This window comes from Panthera leo, chromosome B3 (assembly GCF_018350215.1).
Source record: "Panthera leo isolate Ple1 chromosome B3, P.leo_Ple1_pat1.1, whole genome shotgun sequence".
Taxonomy (NCBI): Eukaryota; Metazoa; Chordata; class Mammalia; order Carnivora; family Felidae; genus Panthera; species Panthera leo.
In genome coordinates, this window is record NC_056684.1 from 61,050,049 (window position 1) to 61,074,550 (window position 24,502).

At 56.6% G+C, this 24,502-nt stretch overlaps 1 protein-coding gene across 1 annotated transcript in view; it reads left to right on the plus strand.

The window, feature by feature from the left end:
* Window positions 1–24,502, plus strand: part of SPTBN5 (spectrin beta, non-erythrocytic 5) — a 45,551-nt gene that overhangs the window by 9,497 nt on the left and 11,552 nt on the right. The window contains exons 9-46 of the mRNA XM_042942262.1: window positions 213–366; window positions 449–649; window positions 730–936; window positions 1,340–1,540; window positions 2,233–2,385; window positions 5,327–5,457; window positions 5,692–5,931; window positions 6,226–6,513; window positions 7,495–7,735; window positions 7,904–8,043; window positions 8,219–8,318; window positions 9,050–9,220; window positions 9,778–9,942; window positions 10,393–10,607; window positions 10,997–11,183; window positions 11,412–11,612; window positions 11,868–11,984; window positions 13,096–13,253; window positions 13,647–13,782; window positions 14,041–14,186; window positions 14,964–15,078; window positions 15,185–15,295; window positions 15,512–15,691; window positions 16,420–16,623; window positions 16,800–16,949; window positions 17,173–17,277; window positions 17,675–17,842; window positions 18,382–18,531; window positions 18,653–18,844; window positions 19,070–19,165; window positions 20,804–20,919; window positions 21,009–21,123; window positions 21,919–22,032; window positions 22,242–22,363; window positions 22,627–22,789; window positions 23,008–23,196; window positions 23,470–23,547; window positions 24,177–24,349. Coding sequence (XP_042798196.1) covers window positions 213–366; window positions 449–649; window positions 730–936; window positions 1,340–1,540; window positions 2,233–2,385; window positions 5,327–5,457; window positions 5,692–5,931; window positions 6,226–6,513; window positions 7,495–7,735; window positions 7,904–8,043; window positions 8,219–8,318; window positions 9,050–9,220; window positions 9,778–9,942; window positions 10,393–10,607; window positions 10,997–11,183; window positions 11,412–11,612; window positions 11,868–11,984; window positions 13,096–13,253; window positions 13,647–13,782; window positions 14,041–14,186; window positions 14,964–15,078; window positions 15,185–15,295; window positions 15,512–15,691; window positions 16,420–16,623; window positions 16,800–16,949; window positions 17,173–17,277; window positions 17,675–17,842; window positions 18,382–18,531; window positions 18,653–18,844; window positions 19,070–19,165; window positions 20,804–20,919; window positions 21,009–21,123; window positions 21,919–22,032; window positions 22,242–22,363; window positions 22,627–22,789; window positions 23,008–23,196; window positions 23,470–23,547; window positions 24,177–24,349 — 6,093 coding nt within the window. The remainder of the gene's footprint in view (window positions 1–212; window positions 367–448; window positions 650–729; window positions 937–1,339; window positions 1,541–2,232; window positions 2,386–5,326; window positions 5,458–5,691; window positions 5,932–6,225; window positions 6,514–7,494; window positions 7,736–7,903; window positions 8,044–8,218; window positions 8,319–9,049; window positions 9,221–9,777; window positions 9,943–10,392; window positions 10,608–10,996; window positions 11,184–11,411; window positions 11,613–11,867; window positions 11,985–13,095; window positions 13,254–13,646; window positions 13,783–14,040; window positions 14,187–14,963; window positions 15,079–15,184; window positions 15,296–15,511; window positions 15,692–16,419; window positions 16,624–16,799; window positions 16,950–17,172; window positions 17,278–17,674; window positions 17,843–18,381; window positions 18,532–18,652; window positions 18,845–19,069; window positions 19,166–20,803; window positions 20,920–21,008; window positions 21,124–21,918; window positions 22,033–22,241; window positions 22,364–22,626; window positions 22,790–23,007; window positions 23,197–23,469; window positions 23,548–24,176; window positions 24,350–24,502) is intronic.

Genomic DNA, 24,502 nt, shown 5'->3' on the forward strand with positions numbered 1-24,502 from the left:
CCTACCTTCTCTAGAACTTTTCTGGAACCCAATTTACCTCCTGCCCTGGTTAAAATACTGCTAACTTGGCAACTTCCTCCACATTGACCTTCACCTCTAAGTCTTCTGTTCCCTGTTATCAGGAAAAAGAAAACTCCTATCTAAGGGGGAGTGTCTGAGCCTGGTGGGGAGCCCCCTCCCCAGTCCCTTTGGTGCCCCTTGCCATCCCTCAGGCGCACCTTGCTGGAGCAGACCCTGCAGCAGGCAGAGTTCCTGCACAACTGTGAGGAGGAGGAAACCTGGTTGAGGGAGCACGAACAGCTGGTGGAGGATGAATCCCTGGGCCGGGACCTTAGCCAGATCAGAGCAGCCCTGCAGAAACACAAGGTACGTGTGACCCTGTGCCCTGCCCCAGTCCCCACCTGGCCCTTCCCTTTCCTTCCCTTCACCCAGCTCTGTACCCTGCCAGGCCCTGGAAGTCGAGCTCCGCCACCACCAGGCCATGTGCACTGATCTCGTGCGGAGGGGATGCGACCTGGGAGCCCGCGGGCACCCCACGTGGCCAGACCCCAGGGAGCGGGCCCAGGCACTGCAGGGCGCGTGGCAGCGGCTCCGGGCCTCCACAGCCAGGCGGGGCGCTCGGCTGCAGGCGGCTATGCTTGTCCAGGAGGTAGTTAGGCTGCGGATGCAGGGGGGGCCGGGCAGGCGTGTGGGGTCGGCCGCGTGCCCAGCCTGCCCTCCTGCCCGCAGTACTTCAGTGATGCGGCTGACGCGGCCTCGTGGCTGCGGGAGCAGCAGTCGGCCCTGGAGAGCGCGTCCCGCGGGCGGGACCAGATGGCCGCAGAGGCCCTGCTGCTGCGCCACCAGCGACTGGAGCGTAGCCTGCACGCCTTCGGGACGGAGCTACGGCGACTGGACGAGCAGGCGCGGGCGGCCGCAACCCAAGTGTCGCTTACCGTACGTGTGGGACGGCAAGGATCCAGAACTACAGGCCTCCAGCACCAAATGCACATGTGGTCTGAGTACTATGCCCCCTCTCCCATGCCCACACACAGAGGGTGGAAATGGGAGGGCTTTTGTGGCCCCTGACCTGGGAACCTTCGCTTCCGGCTTGGGGTGCCCCACCCCTCCTCAGCAACTTCTTATTGGCTGCCCCAGTCCGATTAGTGGAATCTTGTCTGCATGCTTGTAGAAGTCATCCGAGGATAGTTTGGTTTTGCTCATTTTGCCCACCAGTTTCCATGCATTAATGGGGTCCCTCCTGGAACCACCCCAGGTACAACCATTGGCCCCACCCTGCCAAGCCTCGTGTTTAGGGGAATCCCCTCTGGACACACTGCCCTGTGTCCTGTCAGCACAGGTGGTATCTGCCCTGAGCTCTCCAAAGGAAGGCCCGAGGAACCTCCGGACCTGGAGTGAGGTTTCCTGCCACTCTGGGCCCCCAAGCACTCAGAAGATGGTCCTCTCCACTGAGCTTGACCCTGACTTTGACCCTAACACCATACTCCAGACACAGGACTGCTTGAACCAGGACTATGAGGGCCTGGGGGGCCTGGCAAAGGTAAGTAACACTTCTTGTTCAAGAAATGTTCATGGAACACCTACTCTGTACTGGACCCTGAACCGGGAGTCCAGAGACAGAGCAGTTGACTGGACGTGCTCACTGCCCCCAAGGAGTTTACACAGGCAGAGAAGAGGAGAAACAGGTCATTAGATGGTGGTGGGTGTGATGGAAGCCCAGGTCAGGCTGGGAGTCAGGGAGGGCATCTCTGAGGGGAGGCCATTTAGGCTGTGACTGGAACAAGGAGAGGTTGAGAGCAGGCAAAGCCAGGGGGAGGGCAGGAGAGATGGGGGAGACCATACCCTAGGCAGTACCTATCGCCAGGCAGGCAGGAGGCCCTGGAGGAGTAAAGACCAGAGTGCCTGGAGCCTGGAAGTGAAGCTGAGAGTGGCAGATGGCTGGAGGAGAGCCTGGAGGGGAGAAGGGCGGGGCTAGGCAGCGCCAGGTCCCACAGAAGTGTGACTTGTCCCTAAGAGCCAAGGGCTAGATCAAAAGAGCACACTCTACCAGGGCCCTTGACCTGACATCAAGCTCTTGTCAGCTCCTTCCCCTGGACCTCCAACAGAGGGCGCAGGGCCCAGCAGTGGGGCAGGGGACTTCTCTCACCCTGGGGGGAAGGGTATGGGGTCCTGCTCTGAGTGCCCTAGGGGGAAACTGGCCCTTGCCCCAACCTTGGGCCGGCCTCTCCTCAGCACCGCAGAGCTCACTTGGAGGAGGCAGTGGCCCTATTTGGCTTCTATGACTCATGTGGAGAGCTGCAGTCATGGCTGGAGAACCAGACCGCACTGCTCCAAATGCTGCAGCCCCAGGCGGATGACTTGGAAGCCACGCGGCTCAAGTATAAGGTACTGCCCCTGTGGAGCCAAGGTGGGCGTCTTGGCTGCTTGGCCCTGCGGCCTTTCCGAATTCCTGTCCTTCTCCCTCCCCGCCTGCTCCTGCCTCTCCGTTATTCACTCCTGTGTCCCACTTCTCCATGTTAACTGTAGTCTTGTCTGGGAAGAAGAAGCAAGGGTTCTGGCCTTGAATTATTTTGTTTTTATTGAGGTATAATTGATACACAACCTGATAGTAGTTGGAGGTATGCAACATAATGGTATGTCTGTGTATTGTGAAATGTACCCCACAGTAAGTCTAGTTAGCATCCACCCCCACACATAGTTACAGAATTTTCTTCTTGTAATGAGAACTTTCAAGATGGACTCTATTAGCAACTTTCAAAAATGCAACACAGGATTATTAACTATAGTCTCCAAACTATATATTCCATCCCCATGACTTACTTACATTATAGCTAGAAATTGGCACTTTTTGACCCCCTTTACCCATTTCACCCACCGCATAATGCCATCTTTTGGCATAATGCCATCTTTTGTACAGTGGTATATATGTATATCACATTTGGTTTTGATTTTATTTTTTAATAAATGTTTATTCACTTTTGAGAGAGAGAGAGAGAGAGCATGAGTAGGGGAGGGACAGAGAGAGAGGAGGACAGAGGATCCAAAGTGGGCTGGTGAGCCTGGTGTGGGGCTCTAACTCACAAACCATGAGATCATGACCTGAGACAAAGTCAGACGCTCAACCAACTAAGCCACTCAGGCGCCCCTCTTTTTTTTTTTTTTTTTTTAAGGTTTGTTATTTATTTTGAAAGAAAGCATGTGTATACCCACCAGCTCTCAATCAGGGTAGGAGCAGAGAGGGAGGGAGAAAGCAAGAATCCCAAGCAGGCTCCCTGATACCAGCACACAGCCAGACTGGGGGCTCAATCTCACAAACCAAACAGTGAGATTGTGACCTGAGCTGAAATCAAGAATCAGAAGCTTAACCAAGTGAGCCGCCCAGGCACCCCTTTGCCACATTTTCTTTGTCCATCCATCACTGGACACTAGGTTGCTTCCATATGTTGGCTATTGTAAATAATGCCTCTATGATTATGGGGGTGTAGCTATCTTTTCAAATTAGTGTCTTCATTTTCTTTGGATTAAATACCCAGACGTGAAATTGCTGAATCATAGGCTGGATCTATTTTTCATTTTTTGAGGAACCTCTGTATTATTTTCCATAGTTGCTGCACCAGTTTATATTCCTACCAACACAATGGCTTCCTTTTTTCCACCTTCTTGCCAACACTTATTTCTAGCCATTTTTTAATCTTTTATTTAAGAAAAATTTGTTTAACGTTCATTTTTGAGAGCGAGACAGAGTGTGAGCCGGGGGGGGGGGGTAGAGAGAGAGGGAGACACAGAATCTGAAGCAGGCTCCAGGCTCTGAGCTGTCAGCACAGAGCCTGATGCAGGGCTCAAGCCCACAAACTGTGGATTATGACCTGAACTGAAGTCTGACGGTTAACCGACTGAGCCACCCAGGAGCCCCTCTAACCCTTTTTTTTTTTTTTTTTTTTTTTTTTGAGAGAGAGTATGCACAAGCTGGGGAGGGACAGAGAGATAGAAGTTCTGAAGCAGGCTCCACACTGACAGCAGAGACCCCAACGTGGGGCTCAAATTCACGAACCATGACATCATACCTGAACCAAAGCTAGATGCTTAACCAGCTGAGCCACCCAGGTGCCCCTATTTATAGTCTTTTTGAAAACAGCCATCCTGACTGGTGTGAGGTGACATCTTGCTGTTATTGTGATCTGATAAGGGTTGATGCTGAACATCTTTTCCTGTGTCTGTTGGCCACCTGTATGTCATCTTTGGAGAAATGTCTGTTCAGGTCCTCTGCCTGTTTTGCAAGCAGATTATTTGTTTTGGGTGTTGCATTTATTGTTGTGTACGGTCTAAGATAGGGATCCAGTTTCATATTTTGCACATGGCTGTCCAGTTTTCCCAACACCATTTATTGACGAGACTATCTCTTCCCCATTCTTGGCTCCTTTGTCATAAATTAATCAACTGTATGTGCATGGGTTTATTTCTGGGCTCTCTATTCTGTTCCACTGATCTATTTGTCTGTTTTTATGTCAATACCACACTATTTTGATCATTATAAATAATTACTACAGTTTGCTATAGTAAACTATACAGTTTGAAATCAGGGAGCGTGATGCCTTAACTGATGTCTTGAGAAAGACTTTTTTTTTCCTCAAGATTGTTTTGGCTATTCCACACAAATTTTAGGATTTTGCATTTCCGTACAAGTTTTAGGATTGTTCTATATCTGTGAAAAATGCTATTAGAATTTTTATCAGGATTATAGTAAATGTATAGATTGCTTTGAGTGGTTTAGACATTTTAACAATGTTAATTCTTCTAATCCATGTGCACAGAATATATTTCCATTTGTGGGTTTTTTTTTTTCCCAACTTCTTTCATTGATGTTTTCAGTGTACAGGTCTTTTATCTCTTCAGTTACTTATTCGTAGGTTGTTGTTTTTTTTTTTTAATGCAATTGTAAATGAGATTGTTTTCTTAATTTCTCTTTCTGGTGATTCATTCATTATTAGTGTATAGAAATGCAAAATATTCCTTTATATTGATTTTGTACCTTGAAACTTTACTGAATTCATTTATTCTAACACTTCATTGGTGGAATCTTTAGGGTTTTCTATATATAATACCACGTCATCTGCAAATAATAACAGTTTTATTTCTTGCTTTATAATTTGGATACCTAGCCTTGAATTTTTAAAGGGCCCTCCCAGCCCTTTAAGGACAGAGACCCCAGTCCTTCCAGAGGGATGCTGCTCAGACACCTGCACAGCAGAGCATATCAGGTCATTTGTAGTCTTGAGTGCGGTGTGGGAAGAGAAGAAACTCAGGCCCTGGGTCTTCCTTTCCCCAGAACTTCCTCACTGCCCTGGCTGTGGGAAGGGGCTGCTTGACTGAGGTCAGCAGCTCTGCTGAGCAGCTGAAGCAGAGATGTCCTGAAGATGCTCCCAGAATTCAGCAACAGCAGGAGGAACTGAGCCAGAGGTAAGACGGAGGGAGCACAGAGCAGTGGGGACAGGCTGGATGCTTTGCCCGGGCCTGCACGCCTGCTGATGTGCCTCTGGAGATGCCAGGAGGAAACACCGGACATGTCAGAGACAGGAGAGGGCATGGGGACAGGCAGCCCGGCAGCAGCTATTGTGTGAACCCCCGGCCGCGGCCCCAGTATGGCTGTGGAGATGTCCCTGTGACAGAGACATCCCTGTTCGCTCTGCTCAGGTGGGGGCAGCTGGAAGCCCTGAAGAAAGAGAAGGAAATGCAGCTGGCACGCACCACGGACGTGTGCAGTTTTCTGCACAAGTGCAGATCCACACAGGTCCAACTGCGAGACCTGACACTCCGGCTGGAAACCCTGGAGCTGGGGCAGTCAGAGGACAGCCACCGTGTCCTGCAGCTGGCCCAGCAGAAGATGCCGGCACTGGAGAGAAGCGTGTACCACTTGCAGAGGATCACCATAAAGTATGGCCTGGGTTCGGGCCCTGGGAGGCAGGGGAGGACTGAGCAGGGTTGTGGCATGAGGAATGGGACAGAAATTGGAGGACAGGCTGGATGTGCTGTCTGAAGGGCAGGGGCACAGGTGGGGACACGGAGTGAGAAAATGCTCATGGGGAAAGGGCAGGCCACACAGGCTTGCTGTCCCACGGTGAGGGGGAGGCAGGAGTGCAGAGTCAACACCACTTTGCCTGGGGACTCCGAGCCCAGACACCAGGCCCAGGGCAGGGCACTGACTGGGCCGTGGGCCCCATCTCCCAGAGCTGAAGAAGCGGGCCCCACAGAGAATCAGTGCCTGAGAGGACAGGTGGAGACGCTGCAGGGGCTGCTGGAGCAGGTACAGCAGCACGTGGCCCGACAGACCAGGGCCCAGGCCGAGGCATGGACACGGCAGAGCTTCCTACAGGACAGCCAGCAACTGCTGCTGTGGGCGGAGGGCGTCTGGGCTCGGCTGCACAGTGAGGAGAAGGCGGTGGACATGGCCTCGGCCCAGAGGCTGCTGATGGAGCATGGAGACCTTCTGGAGGAGATACGGCTGCAGCAGGAGAGGTCCGGACGGGAGGCGGGATAGGATGTGCCTCAGGCCGGCTAAGGCCTGTGGGGACAGGACATCAGAGAGGGAGAGGCAGGAAGCAGGGCATCACTCAGGGTTGTAGTCCAGGCTGGTGTCCAACAGGTGCTTGGGGCAGGCTTTAAGGAGGGGGACGTAACCACTGGTCCGGTGTCCTGAATGCTTCAGGGAGGGACACAGGGCAGAATCTGAACTTCCTGGAAGGTTCTGTCAAGTGTAGACCTGGCCATACCCCATCCAGGTGAACTTGATGGACTGTTTGAAATCAGGACAGCCTAGTCTCCCAAGCAATTCTGGGTAACCAGAATGGGAACCCCTGGAGTCAGATGGCTCAGGACCACCTCCCCTCCCCCCATGGGACTAAGACAGCCAACTCCTCAGCATGGCAAGGCCTCTCCTCCTGCGGGGACGATGCTACGGGTGTTCAGGCAGGCAGGGTCACCCGGTACAGTCTACAGGCTGTGCCCTGCACGAGAGATCCTGACAGGTAGCCAAGTGGTCACTGAATCCATCCCGTCCTTTGTGCTCGAGACTCTACAAATGGTTCAGGGCAGCATCAGCTCAGAGGAAGTGGAGCCTTCAAGCTGTGTGCCTGTGGGCCCTTTGTAAATACTCATGGCCTGGCAGTGGCCTTGCAGTCAGGCATGTATGCGGTTTGAGTGCTGTTTCTACTTGACTTTGCATCGGCATTGGGATGGTCCCCCGGAGCAAGGGTGTAACAAACCGGGAGCAGGGAAAGTATTGAGACCTCAGTAGTGTGCGAGGCCTGTTACGTTCTGTGCATCACTAGTGGGCCAGGGCACAGCTGCCCCATGGAACAAGTGAACCAGTGGGTCTAACCGGCCTCAGACCTCCTGCCAGCTACCCTTCTATCAGAGCTCCAAAATGACCCAGTGAGAGGGGAGGAAGGGGGGTGAGAAGGAGATGGGGTTTGACCACCTTCCTGTCGTCCTGGATAGGCTGCAGCAGCTGGAGGCCCGGGGCCAGCCCATTGCAGCCTCGGACTCTCCGGACTCCCAAGAGGTGGCCCGTGTTCTGAGGCTCCTGAGCCAGCGAGGCTGGGGACTGCAGGCCGCCTGGGAGCAGAGACGGCAGCAGCTGCAGGAGGGGCTGGAGCTGCATAGATTCAGCAGAGATGTAGATGACTTCACTGCCACTTGTGCCAGCCACGAGGCCTTCCTGCGGCAGGGCCGCCTTGGGGTAGGAAGTCTGGAATACAGGGCTGCGGTGATGCTTCCCCATCACTGGAGGGAGCTTTGAAGTCAGTAGGCAGGGGTGGAGGGGTGCTGGCGGCCCTGGGATGGCAGTGGGCGATAGGGTGCTGACCCCTGTCATCCCAAGCATGACCCCAGGTCTCTGCACCCCCAGGAGGATGTGGGGGAGGCCCAGAGCCTGCTGCAGCAGCACCAAGAGTTTGGACACCTGCTGGGCATCCTTGGGCCTCGAGCAGAGGCTCTGCGGGCACGTGGCGAGAAGCTGGCCCAGAGCCGACACCCTGCTGCGCGCAAGTGAGCAAGGCCGGTCTGGGCAGCGCCTACCACCCTTTCTCAGCCTACAAAGCCTGTGGCCCTGAGGCCGGGGGACAGTGTGGGGAGTGGAGGAGCGGCAGGGTGCACCCCAGGCTGCGGTGGGCCTTAGAGTGGAGACCTCCCTAGACCCTCCCCCATTCCACCCGGCCTCCAGGGTCAGAGAGCAGCTGCAGAGCATCCAGGGACGGTGGACTGGGGTCCAGGAGAGGAGTGAGCAGAGGAAGAGGCAGCTGCTGGCCTCCCTCCAGCTCCAGGTGAGGGGGCCAGCCCAGGTGCACGAGGCCTCCCCAAGAGGAGTGCCTAGGAGTCTATCACTGCACTAACAGTTGTGTGCTCTGCAGAGCCCTTGATAGTTTCCAAAGCATTTTCCCACATGTTAGGTCGTTGACCCTCATAGCGCTTCTTGTGAGACAGGCATTATGGCTCGGATTTTTCCTGATAAAGAAAACAAGCTGCGGCCACACTGTTCAGAGTCAAGACTGGACCCAAAGTCTTGATAACCTCCTTGCCATCCCTCATCTGACTGTGCCCCTTCCCCATCATTTCTGGCCACACTCTAGGCTCATGCATGGGCCATGGGCACCAGCTGCAGACCTAGGCTCTGCCGGATACTTGCTCAGCCCCCATAGGGGCTCAGAGCTGCACCAATCCACAGGCCTCCTCTACCATAAGCCTATTAGGAGAGAAATGATCACACATCATTTGATGTGAGCTGGGGGAGCAGGCACTGCTCAAGTGCTCCTCTTATCTGGGCACAGGACACCATGGGGCTCAGGCCATCAGTCCCCGGGCATCTTCCTACTGTGAGGGAGTAATGTGAGGGAGAAACATTTCTGTCCTGATCTCCGCTTCCCTGTCTCCACATGGGAGCAATAACCCCAGCCCCCCCTTGCACATAGGATTGGATCTGGGCCATTGGGAGTCTGTGAGACCCCTCCCCCTCAGCCCTGGTTGTAAGACCTATTTTCTCCTGGTTCTTGAGCAGAAATGGAAACAGGATGTGGCAGAGCTGATGCTGTGGATAGAGGAGAAGGGGCTGATGGCAGCACATGGGCCTTCCCAAGAGCCCAGCAACATCCTGCAGCAACTCAAGCTGCACAGAGCAGCTGAGCGAGCGCTGCTGGCCACCTACGGGCACATGGAGGCCCTGCAGCAGGTGGGGGCAGTGGACACAGGGCACAGGGCCTCCTCCTCCTCAGATTCCCAGCCCAGAATTCCCCTTCAGATTCTTTACTGCTACCTCGGACTTAGGATCCCCCAGATTCATCCTCTGCTCGGCTGGGTACCTCTTTGTCTTGGCACCCAAACCAGCCCAGAAAGTATCCATCATCTCTTCCCCACCAACCTCAGCTCAGCCCAGCCCAGCCCAGCCCAGCCCACCCCACCCCCCCCACCCCACCCCCCCCACCCCACCCCCAGCTCCTAGGGCAGCTCCAATGCCTGCTACGTCTACCTGAACAAAGCCTTCTCTACCATAGTCTGATGCCTGCTCCCCCCGCTTACTCTGCTCTACTTGGTGGTATCAGAGGAAAGCCCTCTCACCTCTGTCAAGATTTGGGGCCACATGAAATTCTTGAGCCCTGGAAGCCTGTGGAACGCAGCCTGTAGCCAGCTACCCCTTCCCCCACCTCTGCCACCTGGGTCCAGCTTGCTGTGGCCGCTCATGGTACCAGCAACTCAACGAAACTCCCTTGGTCTTTGCGTCCACCCCAGGTTGGGAGACAGCTGTTGAGCAGCAGGCTCCATGCCCAGGCAGATGTGCAGGGCAGCCTCCAGGGCCTGAGTGACAAGTGGGAAGAGTTGAAGCACAAGATGGCAGAGCGTGGGGACCAGCTCCAAAAAGCTAGGCAGCAGACCCAGCTTCTGCGGCTGCTGCAGGTCAGCTGGAGGGACAGGGCACGGGAAGGAGACTAAGCCTGCACTGAGCCAGGCAGGGTGGGAGCAGGCAGGACAGGAAGGGGGGGGCGGGCTGCGGAGCAGGAGTCTGGGGTATTCTACTAACTCTGGATTAGCCCTGGGAAGTCCTGCAGTCTTAAGAGGCCTCTAGCCTATGGCAAGTTGAGCCTGGCTTTGCCCTCCTGTAGGCCAATACAGAATCGTCTCCTGTGTACCCCATGTGTGTGGTCACCGCAACTTGCATCCCCATGGAGGAAGAAGCATGAGGGGACAGGAGTGGTCATGAGGCTCAGGGGGAAGGCGGGAGGTGGACGACGGTAGAGGCAGCAGGTCCTCGGTGAATCTGTTAAGCTGCAAGCAGCGTGGTGTCAGAGTCCAAGAACTTGCATGCCTGTACTCCAGAGCTAGTGCAGCACCTTGCACCTTCCTCAGGATGCCAAGGAGAAGATGGAGCAGCTGGAGGGGGCTCTGCAGAGTGCAGAACCAGGGCAGGACCTGGGCTCAAGCCGGCGGCGACAGAAACAGCACTGCCAACTGGAAAGCGAGAGCCAGGCGCTGGCCAGCAAGATGGCTGCCCTCGTCGCCCAGGCAGAGCGGGGACTCACCTCCCAGACCGTCAGGGAAGAGACCCAGAAGTACCTGCAGAGGTACCCGCCTGCTTGTTCCATCTTTACTCCGCTGTGTGCCACCCCCACCATGTGAACGTGAGGATTGATTCCACCCAGGGAGCCCTGCGGTGGCATCTGCAGGACCTGAGTTCTCCAAATCTCTGTCCCTTACAAGAGGGGTCGTTTCTGGGATAGGAAGACCGGAGACCCCAGCTAGGCATGCCCAGCACCCCAAATCGGAAGTCATACAGGTCAACTGAGTGAAAGCTTGGGCCTTGAGCCCTCTCCAGCCGCTTCCCCCTCACCAGTTGAGGCTTTGCCCCATCCCTACTTTGTTCCTCGTGAGTCCCTGGCTGGGCTACACAAAGCACCGAGGGTCTTGTCCCCATCTGTTCCCAGCATCCGCCATCTCTTCTGTGTCCACCCAGATTCGAGTCCCTGCGGGAACATCTGGCCACTCGGCACGTACAGCTGCAGGCCTCACTTGAGCTGTACCGGTTCTACCAGCTGAGCGACCTGGAGCTCAATTGGGTGGCTGAGCACATGCCCAGAGCCAGCTCCACCAGCTCTACCAGATGCTTGAATGGTGCTCAGAGACTTTGCCACAAGCATGAGGTAGTGCCCCCCATTTTCTCCCGGGATCCCTGACATCCCATTCCTAGACCTTAGAAGCCCTCTGTCACTGCTCAGGGTGTCCTGATTTCCAAGTCTCTGCCCTCAGTTATCCCCTGCCCAGGAGTGTTGTCTCGGTGGGGCCCAGAGCCGCATCCACGGCTCCGTTCCAGGCACCCCGTGACAAAGGGAACCCCAGAGGCGGCAGCTCCTCATGTTGTTCTGTGGCAGGTGCTCCAGGCACAGGTGAAAGCCCACCAGGGACAGGTGCAATGGGTGCTGGGTTCCGGACGGAGCCTCGCAGCCTCGGGACACCCCCAAGCCCAGAGTGTCATGGAGCAGTGCCAGAAGCTGGAAGGCCTCTGGGCAGAGCTGGAACGGACGTGTGAGGTACAGGCCCAGTGCCTGCAGCAGGCTGTTGCTGTCCAGCAGGTAAGATGCAGAGAGCTCACAGGATCAGGGGAAGTGGCAGAAGGGAGACAAACTCTGTGAGTGAGGTGTGCAGGACTGGGACTCTTGGGGCACTGGGTCAATGGTGAGAACCTTGGCCCAGGAGGTTGGGTGGTCCCCATGTAGGCACAGAACCCTCTTTGTGCTGGCTGCTGGAGAGCCTGGCATCATGTCCACAAGGGGTGGTGGAGGGTCCTATGTGAGATCGTCCAGGTGAAGTGGTTTAATTCTTGGCAGTATTTTCTGGCTGCATCAGAACTGGAGGACTGGGTGAAGGAGAAATGGCCACTGGTGAGCAGTCAGGACTATGGTGGAGACAAGGCAGCCACTGCCAGGCTCATTGGGAAGCACCAGGTACCATGTTCCAGGCATCCTCCGCACAGTCTGCACTAGGGTGTCGATGAGCCACGAGGAGAGGGTTGTCACATTCCCAAAAGGCACATCTACTACTAAGAGGCACAGAGCCCTGCTCTTGCTTCCTGACAACACGGCCAGTTCCTTTCCTGCCCAACCCCAAATCATGCAAGACCCTTGTTCCTCCCCAGTGCTCCCTTTCTTCAGAGGCAACACTTTGAAGAACCCCTGCCCCCCTTTTGTAGTCCCTTGACCAGTTTATACCCCTGTAGCCTCAGGATTTCTCTGCCTTCTCTTCTTCCTCTCGCCCCAGTACTTTGTCCTCGCTTGGGGTCACCTGTTCTAACCCTCTCCATGTTTTCCGCAGAATTCTCCCTCCCACACTTTGAATGTCATTCTTTGAGTTAACTAAATGCCCTCCAGAAACCTATCTTCCTCTACAAGCATTCTCTAGTTAAAGGGAGAGAGGCCTGGACCACCCTCCTCCTTCCTGGAATCGGACTCTCAGGATCACACAGCATTAGACCCTGCAGCAATGCTGGCTCGGGATGGTACTGAAATGTCCTCTTATCTGGGTATTATTTTCTGTATAGCCCTCATGGTCAGTGTTTCCGTGTCCTGTGACTGAGGACTCTTAGCCATTCCTACGGGGTGTGCCTGGAGCTGTGACCTCGTGGAGCTTTGGTGTCCCAAGTCATCCTGGGCAGCTCACTTACCTCTTTCCATCTGTGTAGACTGTATTGTTGGGGTCTAGTACAGAGCCTCCTGTGCCTGTGCCCTCCCTTCCTTTTAGCCAGCATTTTACCCTTTCCCTCCAATTACCCAGCATTTACCCTTCCTTGCTAAATAGTGAGCCCTCTGAGGGCACCATCATGTCTTCACTTTGATGGAACAGTAAGAGCTCCATCAGTATCGGGTAGGTAGATGGTGGACGCATGGCTGGACAGATGGGTTGGGGATGAATGGATGGGTAGATCATCGGGTGGGTAGATGGGTAGATGGCTGGGTGTGAGGATCAGTGGGGGAACAGATGGGTAGGTAGATGGATGTATAGATGAGTGAGCCACCCAGAGCTACCCTGAGCCTGGCACGGGTCCACGTGTACCGGCAGGCCCTACAGCAGGAGCTGGTTCTTTATTGGAGCTCCATGGAGAAGCTTGACCAGCAGGCCCACACCCTCACTGGTCCCGGGGCCCCTGAGCAGCTGGAAGTGGTGCGGGAGAGGCTTCGGGAGCAGCTCCAGGCGCTGCAGGCGTTGGCAATCACACGGTAAGGGGCACCGTACCCACTCTGGGTACGGGGAGTCTAGCCACAGTGGACTGTTCCTGTACTGTGACTCTGAGTTGGAAGGAACCCATGGCCCCAGGCCCACGGAGACGCCTCAGATGAGTCCTTGTTGTGTGTTACTCACCTCCTTCCATCAAGTCCTCAGTGAGGCCCAGTGGAACTCAGCCCCTAGCTCCCTACGCTCTTTTCTTCCCCACATGTGTACCTTCCACTGCCCTGCACTGTCCTTCTTAGGCTGGATTCTTCCTGAATCCAGAGCCACAGGCTTGGGCAGAGACCACGAATAAACTCTTTCAGATTCCCTCCTTCAGCCCAGCCAGCTGCCCCGGGAGAATTATGCAACTGACTTGTGGGAACTACGGGCTGTCCCCACAGGGGCCAGGAGCTGGAGGGGACTCTGAAGCTGCATGAGTTCATGGGAGAGGCCGAGGAGCTGTGGAGCTGGCTGGCTAGCCAGAAGCAGGTGGCCAGGGAAGGGGAGAGCCTCGGAGAAGACCATGAGCACGTCCTGGTGAGAGGAAGGCCAGGGCTCGGTGGATAGCCTGTGGCAGGAGAGTGAGGGCAATGGGACAGCCTGGCGGGGCTGTGGAGAAGGGGGCCAGGGGGGTCATGAGCCCTGGCTGAGGACAGGCCTTCTGAGGAGAGTGTGCGGGCACGGTGGCTGTCCAACCCCTCATTGCCCGACGGTCATGAGCCACCTGCTTCCTGGGCTGCTTGCTGCCTCCCTAGCAGGGGGCCACTCTGTCACCCACTCCTTTCTTGTCCTCAGCACCTCCGCACCAAGTTTGCAAAGCTTCAGCGCCAAGTAGAGTTGGGTGGCCAGCGGGTGGCAACCTGCCAGCAGCTGGTAGAGAGCCTGCTGGAGCTCGGGCACCGCGCTGCCCCCGACGCCCACCAGAGGCAGCAGGACCTGCAGTGAGTGGCCAGTGGGCTAGGCCAGGGTTGCGGGTTTGGGGGGAGCGAGCGGTGCGGGCAGTTTCTGGAGTGCAAAGAGCGGGTAAGATGCTCTGGGGCCATGTTGGCTCTGCCTGCCCCCAAGGAATCTGGAGAGGGGGCCGGTCCCAGGGAGGCCGAGCGAACCCCGGGTGACCACGGCCTGCGGAGGGAGGCAAGGCTGGGTGTGCAGGTCAGGGAGTCCTGCCCAGACCCCCAGGGACACTTTTCCAAACCACTGGCTCCCAGGACTCAGGGTAGGAGCTGTGCAGTCTGCCTACCTGCCACCTGGCTGGTGTGCCCCGCCCCCCGCAGCCTGTGGCTTTGAGGCAACGCCATGATTTGTCCATGACCCCCAACATGGACACTGGCCATGGCGGAAGCCTTAACAGCTCATTGAGAGTGGGCTGAGTAAATGAAAAAAGGAGAGAAGATGCAGCCTCTGCCCTCAAATATTTATAATTTGAATGACATACTGAGACTGGAATATACAAGGTGGAAGAAGTACCACAAAGCATAGAAATCAAGTGGTAAGCATGGCAGCAGTGAAGGGCTGAATTCGTGGTAAAGCTAGAAAGGCTCCGGGAGGCAGGTTTGCAGGCAGGCCCAGTGGCAGGGAAGGGTGTTATAAAGGGGAGCTTTGGGCCAGTCCTGGGTGCAGCCCAGAGAAGAGGAGGGCTGACCAGACTAGCTAATGGTGGAATGAGATGCCGGGCCAATGGGTGACCTCCTACTGCTGTTCCACATGCCTGGGGACAGGGCTTCCTGGTCAGAGCTGCGGGAGCTGACCCAGGCCCAGGGCCACCGGCTCCAAGATGCCGAGGTCACCCTCAGAGTTCACAGAGATCTGTCGGAAGCCCTCAGGCAGGTCCAGGTATGAGCCTGAAGGGAGGAAGGGAATTCTTTCTAGAAGTGGATCCGCCCCAGCCTCGGTGCCCCACCCTCTGTTCCTGATGACCTTGGCCATCTCCTCTCCTCAGGAGAAGACCACAAGCCTCCCCAGTGATGTGGCCTCAGACCTGCGTGGGCTGGAGGCCCAGCTGAGGAGACACGAGGAGCTGGAGCATGAGCTCCTGGGCACTGGGCGGCAGGTGAGCCAGCCTGACGGCCTCTCCCACTCAGGCCCCTACAGGCCACTCAGGCCTGCCCGTCTCTTCCCCTGGGTTTTCTCCACTCCCACGGGGCCTCCACTTGGGCCTACCGTGCATGTCCAGGCATGGCCCAAGGAGGAGTCTGCGGGCCAGGCTGGCCCTTCAGCCTCTAGGAGGACATGACCCTTCCCTCCGTATGCTCCACCCTGACCCCAGCTGCAGGAACTGCTGGAGACTGCGAGCAGGGTACAGAAGCTGGGTCGGGGACCCCAGGCCCATGCGGTGCAGCAGAGGCAGCAGGCTCTGGTGAAGGCCTGGGAGGCCCTGAAGCTACACACGGAGCAGCGCAGGACTCAGCTGGAGCGGGCGTGCCTCCTGGCCCGTTTCCACAGATCAGTGAGGGCTCCTTACTCTTGGGTGGTGTGTGTGTGTGTGTGTGTGTGTGTGTGTGTGTGTGCGCGCGCGCATGCACGCACGCATGTATCATGGTGCATGTGCATCATAAACTAGGTCCTCCAGCTCTAGAGGGAAACCCAGTATGGACATGAGTTAGAAGAGCATCAACATACCTATTTGTGAGTACCTGAAGTTTGCAAAACTTCTGTACTTTGTGTCACTGACCCCTCTTCATCCACGCAATGAGATGTTTGGACAAAAATCCAAGGCCCCTCTAGCTCTGTGTGATGTGTACACACATCAACAGAAGGCAGTTTATAAGTATTAAATTAGAAATCCAGAGGACAAGGTGAGTGGCAAGAGGTCATGGTGCCAGGAAAGGCTTCGTGAGACAAACAAGGCCTTGGCCCTTGAAGAGCAAGTGAGCTTGGAAGAGATGGGAGGGAGGAGAAGGAGTTTCTAAGCAGGAGGGGCACCAAAAGCAAAGGGTGATGAGTCTGGCAAATGTAGATGTTTAGTGGACCTGGAAGGATTAGGTTGGATGACAGCAGAGGAACCTGGTGACAAAAGGCCCCATGAGCCTCACCTGAGGCTCTGACCTGGGACAGCTCAGTTACTCTGATGTATGAGTGCATCTGGGCAGACTGTAGTTGGGCCTCAGAGCCCGGTTCTCTGCCACCCAGCCCAGATCTCACCCCACTCTCCCCCTCCATCTCTTGGGGACCCAGGTGCAGGAATACACCTCCTGGGCAGCCAGAGTGTGGCAGGAGCTGCAGGGAGAGGAGAGCTCCAGGGGGCCCAGCAGTGGCCTTCTAAAACTCGTCGCCCACCAACAGCTTCGGGCAGAGCTGGAAGCCCGGGAGGAACTGCACCAGAGGGCCTCCGAGCTGGGCCAGCAGGTGCTTCTGGCTGCAGGGACACCCATCAAGGAGGTGGGCCCCTTTTTCTGATGCCCCCCAGCTTGCCCTGACCTAGTCTGAGCCTGATCACCTCACACCCTGCCCCACTGTGCCACACCGGCCTCCCTTCAGAGCCTTCCCTCAGGACCTGCTTCGATCTTGTCCATGCGGCTCTCCCCAACGCAGGCTCCCCACATGCACATCCCCAGGTCCGGGAAATGCTGCAAGGCCTGCAGGATGAGCGGGAACAGATGTTCCAGGCCTGGGAACAGAAGGAAAAGAAACTACAAGCCATGTACCAGGAACAGATCTTCCTCAGGAAGTGTACCCTCCTAGATCAGATCCTCACAGCCCAAGAGGCAGGTCCCCCTCACCCTGTAGCACCTATCCCCATGCTCTCTCCTTCCTGCTTCCTCTCACTTCCACTGGCTTCCTTGCTTCCCGGGACCCTGGCTTTTTCCCTGATAGGAGGCCCAGAGGCTGTGTGCTGCCTTAGCACAGATGGCTGCAAATGGGGGTGGGAGCCCCAGCTGTGTGGACAGTCCCTGAGGGCCTCTTTGACTTTCCCATGGGCTGATCCAGGTCTCCCTGAAAACAAGTGCCCTGGGGAGCTCAGTGGAAGAGGCAGAGCAGTTGGTGCGCAAACACAAGACCTTCCAGAAAGTTCTGACTGTCCAAGATGAGCAGGTAATAGATTCAAAGAGAATTTGGCATGGTCAGAAATTGGGGGTGACTGGAGGGAAAGGAGGCAGAGTCCAGGAGCTTTGGAGAATTGTAAATGGGGGACACGGAGTGATTGGTGCATACCCACAGGTAATGTTGATGTATGGGGGCAGCCTGTAGGACTAGGGGTGCCTGGTTGGAACTGACTGAGCAGAGTTGGATGAGGGCCACACAGCAGGGATACCTGGCTCTACATGACTTGGTCACTGTGTAGCTGTGGGACTTGGTTCTGGCTTTCTGGGAGAACCAGCCAGCCCTGGGCCATGTCGGGCTGAGGGGAAGGCTTCCCTGTGAGCCAGCCCCTGCTTCAGCCTCCCATTGTGAGAAAGCAGTGCACTGTGTCTCCGACCCTGCCCTGCAGGAGGCAGCTCTGTGTGAGCAGGCGAAGACCCTTGGGGGTCCCAAGGTGCAGGATGGGCTCCGCACAGTACTAGAGCATCGGGCTCGAGTGAAGGACCTGGCGGAGAGCCGGGGACGTGCCTTGCACACCTCTCTGCTGCTGACTGGCTTCACCACGGCCGTGACCCAGGTCAGAGGGCCACCTCCAACCCAGTGCCTTTTGCTCGGGCCACATTTTACAGTGTACAGATGACATTCACCTTCATAGGTTCATTCGGGCCTCACCGCACCCCTTTGATAAGGACACTGAAGTTTGGAAGGTCAAATGGCTTTCCCAGAGGCCTTGCTGGGACCCAGGACATTTGATTAAGAGACACTATGAGCAGAGACCCCACTGCTTCCTGAGCTCGTGAGGGCTAGGGCAAAGAGAAGAAAGGGGTAAGGGGCAGGGAACCGAGTATCTAGGGCCTAGGAACAAGCCAGGCTTGCCTCCAAAATGAGTTCCCACCCAAGGGCCCTGCCCGCCCCTTCCCTGGGGCGGGGGACCAGCCAGGCCTGGTACGCGTCTTCCTGGGCTAGAAGCACTGGATCTCATTTCCCAGGCACTGCCTAGCTCAGCTCTTGGGGCCAGCAGTCAACTACCTGGGCACAGCTGAGAGTAGATATGTGGGACTTCTCTATGGACTGAAACAGTATCAGCATTATGGGACATATCCCCACCCCCACCAGGCTCAGGTCTGGATCCAGGAGCGAGTCCAGCAGCTGAAAGAGCCAATCTGTCCTGGGGACCTGAAAGATAACTTGAGACATCTGCGGAAACACCAGACCTTTGAGGCTGAAGTCCAGGCCCACGAGGAGGTGATAATCTCTGTTACCAAGGTAACAGCCAGGCCCTTGGCCCCAGTCCTACCCCAAAGTGTGGACTCTCGGTCGCCAAAGGGAAAGGTCTTAAGCATGGGGAGGGGCGACAGGCAAGCTCTCCGGGTGTCCTGTCTTCCAGGATGGCGAGGCTCTCGTGGTACAGAGCCACCCTCAGGTAGGAGAAGTCTCCCAGAGGCTGCGGGTCCTGCAGGAACACTGGCAGAAGCTAAGGCAGGCAGTGGCTCTTCGGGGCCAGGACCTGGAGAACAAACGGAACTTCCTGGAGTTTCTGCAGAAAGCAGACCTTGCAGATGCCTGGATCCAGGAGACGGTGAGATGCAGCTAGGCAGGAACAGAGCTGGAGGTGGGGCTGAGGAGCTGAGAGATGGGGGTGAGGAGCCCCAGGCCTGCAGCTCCCTGGCTTGCCGACAGGCAGGAGCCCCATCAGGAAGTTCCCCAAATCTCCACCTGCCCCAATACTGCCCCAGGGGCTGGGTACACATGGGGCTGGGACTCAGAACGCCTCCCACAGACCCTCACCCCTCGGCCTCGGCAGGAGGCGATGGTGGACATGGGCGACCTGGGCCAGGACCTTGGGCACTGTCTGCAGCTCCGTAGGCAACTCCACAAGCTCCGAGGAGTCTGGGCCCAGGTATGGGGGCCCTGTGGGGCAGAGGTCAGCCAACTCATCCCCAAAGGCCACTTAAAGGCTCAGAGTAGTGACCCCGTGTGGGTCTTACCCAGCTCGGTGCTTACTATCTGCATGTGCTTAGCCAGGCCCCCTATCTCACCAAGGCTTAGTTTCTTCATCTTTAAAATAGGGATAACACCTGCCTCCTAAAGGGAGCATGTATGTGTGGTGGTGGTTACCAGAATCTACACGTTATAAAACTGCAGAGAACTGTTCCTCCCTCCCCCCTCCACACACAGATACATGCATGTGGAAACTGACAAACTGAATAAATCCTGTAGTCTGGTTAATAGTTGTAAAGTCTAGGGACACCTGGGTGGCTCAGTCAGTTAAGCATCCAACTCTTCGTTTCTGCTCAGGTCATGATCTCGCAGTTTTGTGGGTTCGAGCCCCAGGTTGGCAGCACGGAGCCTGCTTGGGATTCTCTCTCTATCCCTTTCTCTCTGCCCCTCTCCCACTCACACTGTCTCTGTCTCTCTCAAACTTAAAAAAAAAAAAAAAAGTTATAATGTCCATTTCTGGTTTTCATGTTATGCCACAGTTATAAAAGATGTTCCCCTTGGGGGTAGATGGGGGAAGAGTACGTGGGACTTCTCCATTCTACTTTTGCAATTTCCTGTGCATCTGTAATTACTTCAAAATTAAAAAAAAAAAAATACACGTGTAGTGGGTAATCCTTCAACTGCAGCTGCTGGGACCCCTCATTCAGCCCCTCACCTTCTCACCGCACCCCCCCCCACGCATCCCCCAAAATCTATTTCTCTTATGTGGAATAGATGAAAGAACTTAGGCAAATGTAGTCCTACTCAGGTGTTAGAGACCAAACATGCTAACCTCCTCCCTCTTGATGTAAGTGTGTATGACATTTGACAGGCTGCAGTGCCCCAACCCATGCTGCCCTTCTCTGGTGGTGGAATTCACAGCCACCTTGACAGACGCTGGGGTAGAAAGAGCGCCAGAGAGACTCAAGGAGCTGGGCTCGAATCCTGGCTCTGCCACAGATGAGCCACGTTAGCCTCTAAGCTCTGCTCTGGCATCTGTAGGAGAGGAACCCCCTTCCCTGCCCAGCTCGCATGAGACACTTCCTAGGGAAGTGCTTTGGAAATTTAAGCTCTACAAGCTGCCTTTCCCAGGGGCAGGACACCTGCAACCCTCTCCCTACCAGGGACCTCTCCCCCTGGACCTGTAAGCCCCTCGCAGTGTCGGAGCAGTGGCAGCCTCAGCCTGGTGACTCCTAGGGGTGGAGACAATCCAACACCAGGAGGCCCACGCTCGCCATTTCATTCCACCCCTTGCTTTGCTTTTCTCATCCTGAGAAGCTGTGTTTTAACTTTAAAGCTTCTGTTAGTCACCGCGTGCCTGCCCACCCGCCCTGCCCAGTTCTGACCCAGGAACATATTTTCTAGCCTTAGAGATGACACCGGGGCTGTAGGCCCCAAGTGCATCTTGCTCACTGCACCTGGCATGGGGTGCAGCTGTCTCCGCTCCCCAGACATGTTGCTCCTCGCCCTCTCTCGGGCCCAGGCAGCCCCTCCACGTGCTGACTGCATTGCCAAGGCAGGGCTCGGGATGGGTGCTGCCAGTGACTTCACCCTGCAGGACACAGTGGATGACACCCACATCAGGAGCATCAATGACTTGTCCCGGAAGCTCCAGAACCTGTGCCCTGAGCAAGTCAAGACCGTCTGCCAGCGGCGACACCAGCTGAACAACAGGCCAGTCCTGGAGTGGGAGGCGGTGGGGCTAGGAGAGGGAGGCAGGGGCTGGAGGGCCACCTGACTCAGCCTTACACCCTCCTTGCCAGGTGGAAGAGTTTCCATGACAACCTACTCCGGTACCAACGGCAGCTTGAAGGGGCTCTGGAGACACACACATTGTCGGAAAAGCTGGATGACCTCACTGAGCGGATTGGGGAAAAGGTAAGTAGTGAAAGACCACAGCAGCCGCCTGGGGGCACGCTCACCGGGAATCTACATGGGTCTCGCCTTTGGTCTCTCTCTCTTCAGCTTGGGCTAGTGGAGGGAGATACTGCTAGGGGTCCGTCACGGTGGGGGTGGGGCTGTGCCAGGGGCTCTCAGGATGTCAACTTTGGGCCCCAGAAGCCCCCATTGCGGGCTCGGAGGCTGGCCCACCTGGCTTCCAGAAACGCTGTGAGTCAAGAGGCCAGAGCGCCACCACCCCCAACGCACCCTTCCCTCTGTTGTCCCTGAGTAAGTGCAAAGCATGCAGGAGGTTTGCCCCGGAGCCCGTCAGCAACCACGGAGAAACGTGGGCTAGATGTTGCCAGAGGTGAAAGTGAGGTTGTGTGCCTCCCGGGAAGTCCCGTGTGGCGCAGATGGTGCCCTGTTCTGGGCATGCAAAGGGCTCTTGCCTTGCTGTCCTTACTCCTGCAGTTCCTGCCATAGCCAGCCAGGCCTGTCCTGTGTGTCCATGCTGTCTGTCCATGCCTAGCTCTCCCCAGAGGAATATGAGTCACAGGAGGCTCCCCCCACAAACAGAGATTACTAGATCAGAAGAAACTCCATCCCCTAGTCTCTCCTGGGAATCTTCCTCCTTCACAGATGGAAGGGGCCTCTGGTCACTTGAGGGCACTGGGAAGGGAATCAGGCTGGGTACTTGCTTTTCACGCAGAAACCCCACGGTCCCGGTGACCCACTGCAGTGAGGGAGGAGCTGGGGCAAAGGCGAAGCCAATAATGCTGCTTTCCTTCCCAGGCCGCCCTGGTCCAGGCCCTGGACTGTGGGAAAGATCCGGAGAGCGTGCAGAGGCTGATACGGAAACACAAGGAGTTGGAGCAGGAAATGGGCCTCATCCAGGCCCAGGTGGAGGTGTGCATCTGGGTATGGAGGTGGGCCCAGGCCCGGGGTGCCTCCTCTGTGGGACCGTGGGTGGGCATATACAGGGCAGGAGGGCTTCGGTACCTGAAAGCCAGCAGAGTGGGTACACCCCCTGTTGGCTGGGGCCCTCCTGCAGCCGGGGCTCCCCTGAGTGCAACCTGCCTCCCTGCCCCAGCCCCTGAGTCTGACTTCCCCCATAGTCCCTAGATTATGAGGTGGGCCGCCTCTGCCAGAGAAGCCCTGGGGCAGCCCATAGCCTCAGCCACAAGCAGAGGGAGATGATGGACAGTTGGTGGCAGCTCCGGAGTGGGGCCCAGAAACGGTACAAACCCCCAGGCCTCTTTGTCTCACTGCCCTCACAGACTCAGCCCCTGCAACATCTCAGTCTCTACTCTCCCCGACCCTGGTTTCCCCTGAGCGCCTTCCTCCATCCATTTCGTATAACCGCTGGTATTGTCACTCTATTCGTTCCCAGCCTGTGGGCCCTTCTCTGGCTAAGGGGATTCAGGGATGGAAAGCACATGTGGGTGTGGGGGGGAGAGGGGCTCCAAGGCCCCAGGACTAGCAGATGAACCCTGTGGGCAGGAAGGAGTCACTGGATGCCTTGCACCAAGCCCAGAAACTGCAAGCCATGCTACGGCACTTGCTGGTCTGGGCCCGGAGGCTGCGGGCTGAGATGGATGCCCAAAGCACCCCCCGCAGCCCTGCAGAGGCCCAGCGCATGATAGCGGGGCACTGGGAGCTCAAGGTGAGGGTCAGGATCCTGGGACCTCGCCTCCTCCCCGCCCTTTCCCATATACTCATCCCAACTTTCCCTTGGGTTCTTTCTCCCTCACCTGCCTCTGCCTTTCTCCTCTTCCATCCCACCCAGTCTGCTGTCTTCCCGCCTCTCCCCTCCCCACTGGGCCTCCTCCCTCCCACTCATGGAGCCTCAGCCTCCTGGATCTGAACCTAGTCTTGTTACAGGCCGAGCTGGACTCCCAGAGAGACAGCATCAGCCTGGCCCGAAGCACTGGGCAGCGACTGCTTGCAGATGGGCACCCATCCACCCCCGACATCCTCCAGGCCCTGGCTGGTTTAGACCAGGAGCTGAACACCCTGGAGAGGGCCTGGCAGGGGCACCAGCACCAGCTGCAGCAGGCCTTGGAGCTCCAGGTAGGCAGCCTCCATCCTGCCCCCACCCCTGGGCTGGGTGCTACCCCCATTGTCCCTGGTCAAAGCCAAACCCAAAAAGGCTGCCATACCGGGGCCTTTTCCCACCACCTAGCAGCCACCACTCAGCTTGCACAGGCAGCTCTTGCCTGCCGTGGACTCATTCTGTTGAACCAGGTTCCTGGTCCCTGGTCTGTCTCCTCTGGGCACAAACAGGTCCACCTGCAGTGATTGGACCCTCTGCTCACTTCCTTTTGCCTTTTCCTTTCTTGACAGCTGGTTCTGAGTTCTATGGAACAGGTGGAAAGTTGGCTCTGCAGCCGGGAGGACTGCCCAGCTAGTGAGGGTCTGGGGGTAGGTGCCGGCAGGAGTGAGGGGGCTTTACAAAAGCAGCGTTAGGGGTCACGTCAACCAGTGCTGTCTAAGCTCCTCAGGCCAAGGAGGGGGTCACTGAAAAGTCTGTTCCCCATGCATGTTTGCAGTTCTTGTGTGCCTGGGGCTAGGCCCCACGGGGATGTCATGGGAGCTTAGAGGGTGAGCCTCTGGCCTTAGACCCATTCTTGCCTCCTTCCCCCACTTCTCACCTCTGCCCTCCTCACTTCCTTGTACCGAGGTTTGCTCTTCCAACCTCTGTCCCAATCCCTGTGGCAGGCGAACCTGACTCAGGGGAGACCTCGGAAAACCTGGGGGCTAGCTTGTCCTGCGCTGACCCAATCTTACCGGGAGTGCAGAGGAGGGAGCATTCCTGTTACATGAAAAAGCTCCACCTGCCTGGCAAATTGTGACAGCGGCCCTCATCCCTAGTACCTTCCCTGGCTGAGAATCCCTGTCCTAAAGCCACATCCGGCCTTGGGGAGTTGGAGGGGTGTGTTGGGGCAGAGTGCTCACTGTGTGGGTGAGTGTTTGGTGTAGGTGGGAAAGCAGAGAGCTTGGGATGGGAGGCACAGCCCTGTGGACAGAATCCACTTCCCTGTTCCCTCCAGGACCCTTCGGCCAATGTGGAGACCCTCCTGTGGAAGCACAAGGTGCTTGAGCGGGGTCTGGAGGCACAGGCTGAAAAGATCAGTGCCCTGGAGGCGGCAGCCCACAGCCTGCAGCGGGGTGGGCACCCAGAGGCGCAGAGGGCCCTGGGCCAGTGCCAGGCCCTGCTCCTGAGGTACCTCTGGCTCCAGGCTGTGGGTGGGATAAGCCCCCAGCACGCCTGCCCAGCACAGCATGTGGTCACCCAGGGGAGATAAAAGGGAGTTTTACAAAGAAGGGTGAACTGGGAAACCAGAGAATTGCCAAATGAAATGGCAGGACCAGAGCA